The sequence below is a fragment of the Panthera uncia genome, chromosome C2 (genome assembly GCF_023721935.1).
Source record: "Panthera uncia isolate 11264 chromosome C2, Puncia_PCG_1.0, whole genome shotgun sequence".
Lineage (NCBI taxonomy): Eukaryota > Metazoa > Chordata > Mammalia > Carnivora > Felidae > Panthera > Panthera uncia.
Window position 1 is genome coordinate 894,471 of NC_064810.1, and position 6,000 is coordinate 900,470.

The 6,000-nt window shown below is 54.3% G+C and overlaps 1 protein-coding gene across 19 annotated transcripts in view; it reads right to left on the bottom strand.

Moving 5' to 3' along the window:
• Nucleotides 1-6,000, bottom strand: part of PCBP3 (poly(rC) binding protein 3) — a 266,704-nt gene that overhangs the window by 63,029 nt on the left and 197,675 nt on the right. For 17 of the 19 annotated variants that reach the window (XM_049627691.1, XM_049627695.1, XM_049627704.1 and 14 more), the window contains one exon: nucleotides 4,068-4,197. The exons of the other annotated variants lie outside the window; for them this stretch is intronic. Coding sequence is in view for 1 of the 17 variants with exons in the window: in XM_049627695.1 (XP_049483652.1) it covers nucleotides 4,068-4,077 (10 nt within the window). In the remaining 16 variants the exon portion in view is untranslated. The remainder of the gene's footprint in view (nucleotides 1-4,067; nucleotides 4,198-6,000) is intronic. 19 annotated transcript variants of the gene reach the window in all.

Consider the following 6,000-nt stretch of genomic DNA (forward strand, 5'->3'; position numbering starts at 1 on the left):
GCCTTACCTCAGAACAAAGCGGCTCTGGGAGGTCGAGAGGGGCCGGCCGGATGCAGCTATCAGACAGATGGCCACTCTCCTCGTCTAGAGAAGATGAAATGCTAAAGGAGAAAAACCAGAGCGGGTTTTGTCCTCACCAAAGGAGGCTACAAATCCCATTGGCCTCAGGTTGGAAACCTCGTGACATGGGACCGGGCACATGTGACCTACTTTCGCCCAACTCCCCTCACTCCGTTGGAGGGGTGCACCCGGCACTGATGTGCTGTCATTTCAATGACTCCTTCCCCACACAGGGGCCAGTGCACAAGTGTGCGCGCCTGCAGGCCACGGACCTCGGCAGCCGCTCCGGGAGGAAGGCGTGGGCGGGGCCGCAGTGATGGAAATGCAGCTCCCGGGCCCTGAGCTGTCGCTGCCGCTCTCAGCCGTCCGCTGCTTTCGGCCCCGCACGGAGCCGGTCCCGCCGACACACACACACACACACACACACACACTGGGTCCCGGAGCTGCACGATGAGGTGCCCGAGGCGGCGCCAACCGCCGATTCTCTCCTTTCCCCATTTTTTTTCTTTGTCACCTGGAGCTGCCGGGTCCAGGCCTGAAAAGCCAGCCGCACGCATAAGCTTGGAAATGCGTGAGCGCTGCGTGTCCCGGAGAGCCATCCCGACGGCGGGCTCCGGTGTGGGCGGCACCGGCAGGACGGCTGACTCGGCCTGCGAGAGGTGGCTGGTCGTCCGTCCACCCGCCCGAACGGGCACCGAGCAGGAGAAAGCCACCCTCGGTCCACCTTGTACTTATCGCCGTAACTCACCACCTCACGTAAAATCAGATGCGGACACGTGATAAAAACACAGATGCAGGGAGGAACCGCTGGCTATGAAGACAGGCGGGGGGCTCTCCAAGCCACACAGGGGCACGGGAAGTGGAGGCCTGCGGGTCCTACTGACCAAGGTCAGCCTGATTGTACAGCACGGGGAAGAAACTTAAAGGCGGCACAAATATCGGATGCTCACTACAGACAAAGATAGAAAATGCATTTCTGCAAAAAATCACCTGTAATATCATGACTCAGGGAGACCACCTGATGGTGGGACACTTCGAGGTCCGCCTAGTCAGACTTTTCTCTAGTACGTGTGCGCCACTGTATTTTTACAAAAATAGGACCAAACCACCCACATTCATCCTGTTTTTCTCATTTAACATTACATATGAAATATTTTTATGTCAATATATTTAAATCTACATAACCGCGATCATACTCCCGTGGTATTCTCACTATTCTTATCACGCATAACATCTTACACACTTGTATGTAGAAGAGGGTAACCAGTCCGCAATGCCTGTATTCCCAGGTTGTGAGCTGTCGTACTAAAGAATGTCCTCACAATAATCTTCGGGTGGACCTCTTTCTGCCCCTCTCGTATTTCCTTGGAAAACACAGTTACAGATGTAATTCCCGGGTGGAAGGACACATGTGCTTGAAGCTAGGCACGAAGTGGCAAGCCGGCCGTGACAGGGACCATTCCTGTGCTCCACCCCACCCCCCCCACCCCAGGCGGGCTCTGTCATCAGGGCCCCAAGGAGCACGGAGTCCCGGGGATGTCAACCGCTTGCGGCCAAGCGAGGAGGGTGCTGAAAGCCAGCACGGCCCTTGCTGCGTATCTGGCGCCGCTGGCTAATTCCCGCCTTTCAGCAGGTCCCCGTCCAGGACTGTCCTTACTCCCTGACGGACGGGAAAGAGCAGCACGGTCACACGCGGCTTGCTCCCGGTCACAAGGCTCAGGCCATCAAAACAGGCTCTTGCCCACCGGGCGGCCGACGGGGTCAAGTGCCGCTGAGAGCCGGGGTGGGGGTAGGGACTGAACGCTGGCTGGGGGTCGGCCGGGGTCAGGCCTTGGACCTTGCCAGGCAGGTCTGGTGCACGGTGAGCAAGTGGTGACGGCCAGGCCAGCTGTTCCGTCCGGGGCACAGAGAGGTGGGTGGTCGTCATGAGCAGGCAAACTGCCAAGGGGCGTGCCTGTCTGGTGTGCGTAGGAAGCGGAGAGAGCCCGGATGGAAAGGAAGCGGTACGAAGGAGGGACACAAAGGACCAGGGTCACCAGCCACAGAGAAGGAGCTGAGGGTGTGGGGGCCACAGAGGAGAAGAGGGGGTCCAGCCTAGAGGTCCAGAGAAACCAAGGGACAGGGGCACCCCGGCTGCCAGGGGCAGAAGTGAGGATGTGACCTCGGGCAGTTTCCGTGTGGAGGGCACGTGGCAAATGGGACGGGGGTTGAGGGTTGAGACCCCCCTGCTCGCACCACATCTCCCTGGCGTCGGCCAGCCGTGGGCACCCCGCGGGTTCGGGTTCACTGGGACGCGTTGGGCTCAGTGGCCAGTCACCTCCCGGATGGCCATGTGTTTTCTGTTTTAATGGATTCCACCTGCTGCGTCTGCAGCCACGGCCCGTGCCTGACATGGGGTCAGAGGTCCAGACCATCTAGCACACGGGTCGGTGGCAAGCATGGCCAGGCAGAGGGCAGGGCCCATCCGCACGAGCTGGAAAGGAGGCAGACAGCCCTGTGGGGGCCCCCCCGGCTCCCAGCTTTGGTGAGAGCCTGGTGCTGCTATTGGCCTGTCCTCCACAGAACCCCGGTCGGCCCTGGCTCTAGTTTACATAACTGGCCTCGCTCTTGGCCACAGCCCGGGACACACCAATTGTGACAAAGGAGGTTTCTCATCCGGCTCGCATCCAAATCCAGCAGAGTTCAAGTCCACTGTGACCAGTCACTGACATTCAGCCCGACCGGACACCTGGAAGGTTAAATGGTCTTAACCATCCTCAGTGGGAAGCATGAAAGAGAAGAGCAAAACGACACAGGACACAGGCTTACAGAATTGGGTCACGAGATTAAAATGCTGAGCTGCAATTAAAAAACAAACAAATTCAGACAGACAACATGTGGGCAGGGCAGAGAGAAGCTGGTACCGAGAACAATGAAAACATTCGGAAAGTCGGTGAAGAGCTCAGTGTCCCTTACTATTAAGTTGTGACATTCACAAAACGCTCGTGTTTCTTTGACAGCCACCTGGGAGGTACGTTAACTCAGAGCCTATATAATGTTTGTGTCGTGAATCTGGATTAATAAATCACACAGCTTAAAGATTTTCGATGGCCACCTCTGTGTCTCTGGGTCAGTAAAGCACACTGGAATGTATCCTCGAGGCCTCGGCAAAGCCCGTGTAACATCAACACACGGATGAATAAACTACAACCGGCTTGGGGATGACCAAGGCACGTGCGCCATGGAAGGAACCCGAGGCCTCGATCTGAGGCCGGAGAAAGCCCGTCCTGCAGGCTCAGAACCCGTAAGGCCGGTCTGAGAGTACCTGGACCTCAGGGTGCTGGAGTACACAGGGGCACAGAGCACACATGCTCTCGCACCTGTGCACACACCCCTACGCTCCTGTCTACATGCACACCCGCTCTGCACACATGCACACCCACCCACGCCCCCACGCCGCCTACGCGCTCCTACACGCACACACACGTGCGTACCCGTGCGCTCCTGCACCCGTGCGCACATGCCCCTACCCCTGTCACACACACACCTGCCCGTGCACACCCACACCCAGGGTGCCGCACGCTCTCGCACACGGAGGGACCGTCGTAGGGCCGGGCTCGCATGCAGTGCTCAGCACGGGGGCCTGGCACGTGGCTCGCATTCGTTTATGACACAAATAAACAAAGTGACAACAGACCCAGCTCTTTAGAGTCCCCACCCGGCCTTCTTTACAGAGTGGTGGCAGGAGGGCCGGGAGGGGTCAAAGCAGGGAACACTTAGGGGAACATAGTTCTCAGGGTTCCTGCACTCCTCCTACATTCAAGAGAAAAAGCTATGGACAAATGCTCTGCCTCAGCTTAGACTGCTTCTTCAAACTCCACCTCAGGGCTCAGCCAGGAAAGCTGTTCCTACACGAAGAGGGTCAAACACGCACCGCCTCACGGCTCTCGAGGCCGAGTCTGACCTTGCTACCTGCGTTCCCGGTACACTGACAGACGGGCAGGCGAAACATATCTGCGGTCACTCACCTTCCCCCATAAGCAGGCTCTAAGAGTCAGAGCAGGTCCATAGACAGCAAGTGCTCAGACTTACTGTGACTTAGAGCATCACAGCTGGAGCTGGTGACAGGCAGGGCTGACTCGTCCGAGGCTCACCTACCTGAAACACAGAACACGAGCACGTGAGTGTGCACAGTCATGACCTTGCCCGTTAGGACCGAGCTTCCACAGACCTGTCTCTTGCACTTGACAGAGCAGTAGACGTGTCTTAAGCATTCAAGTAGAAGGCACGTGCGAGAAACGGGGACGAAACGCCCGGGAGAACGTATCCTGGGAACACTGCCCTATCTACCCCCGATGAGGCAGCTCTGAACATGAGGAGGCTTCCGTTTTATAAATGAGAAGTCCAAAATAAGCTATTTGGTAAAACTATACCAGCTTTTGAGCACGTAAACGAAACAGTCCACCTTCCACTGACAACGTCTGGTCCCGTTCTCTCCCTCTCCCTCCCGCAACACTGATTTACGAACATTCACGAAATTGCACATTAGCTGAAACGCACTGCTGGCTTTCAGCCTCACAGGAAGTGTGCTCATCCGTCGGGGCACACACTCTCGTCCAGGCAGACCTGCTTTCCTCACCACCAGTGTTTTTCCAGACAGCCTCAGTTTCACCTGGCTCTAAGTTTCCTGAATTTTTACTTTCTGAATTCACTTTGGTTGCCCAAACTGGGAATCTAATCCCCAGTCACAAGTAGCTATTTTCATACTTAATCCTCTTTGCTGTGTTATAACTCTATCCCATAGGTGTATATTTTGACCTCCCTGAATTATTGTGATAAACATCTTAAAAGGCTTATTTATAACAGCATCCAACACTTGGAATTGTGAGGTCATGGCACCAAAAAAAATTAGAAACCTATGTTCAAGGTCTTTGCTTTTCTCTAAGTCAATCGGGCAACCACTTTAGGCAATAAACCACAGCACTGAGTGACTGTCTTCCAAGCTCAAAGGTCCTATCTGTGCAGAACACTGACGTTCAAAACAAAACAAACTGGAAAACACCAAATGCAAGGAAATTCCATGAAAAGTACTGTTGAATAAGAACCTGCGTCTTCCATATGGGCACACAGCGTTCTCAGTTGGAATGACACTCACACATGAGTGCAGGAAAAGGTTCAGTGTGTTACTGACTGGACGGCCAGAGAGGCCGTGTCTGCTGAGTTAGGTCTTAAGGTCAGTCGGTGGGAATTGATCAGAAAGCACTGGAAGTATTTAAACAGAGATGCCATGACAATTCAATGGGGGAAACAATGGTCTTTGCAACATGTGGTGCTGGGACAACTGGACGCCCACATGCAAAGAACGAACCTCACAACACGTACAAACATTGAGTCAAAATGGACCAAAGACCCAGGCTTAGGTGCTAAAACTACAACGCTTAGAAGAAAACCTCGGGAAAAATCTTTATGACATTGGATTGGGCAATCCCAGGTGTGATTACAACACCAAAAGGCACAGCAACAATGACAAAACACAGATAAATCGGACTCCACCAAAATTAAGAACGTTTGTGCATGAAAGGGGACTAACGAGAGAGAGAGAATACAACCAGCAGAATAGGAGGAAATCTTGCAAATCATGTATCAGAGAAGAGATTACTATCCAGACCACAGACAGAACTCCTGCAACTCAACAACAAATACATTTTTTTTAACGTGCAAGGATTTGAGTATGTATGTGTCTAAGGAAGATGGACAGACGGCCAGATCAGCACGTGATGCTCCACCTCATTAGTCACTAGGAAAATGCACAGCGAGGTCCACTTCATACCCACTAGGATAGCAGTGCCGGTAAGAATGGTAGCAGTGATGACATCAATAACAATGAGGAGGAGGAGGAGGAGGATGGGGAGGAGGAGGAGGAGGAGGGGAGGAAGGGGGAGGAGGAGGAGGAAGAGGGGG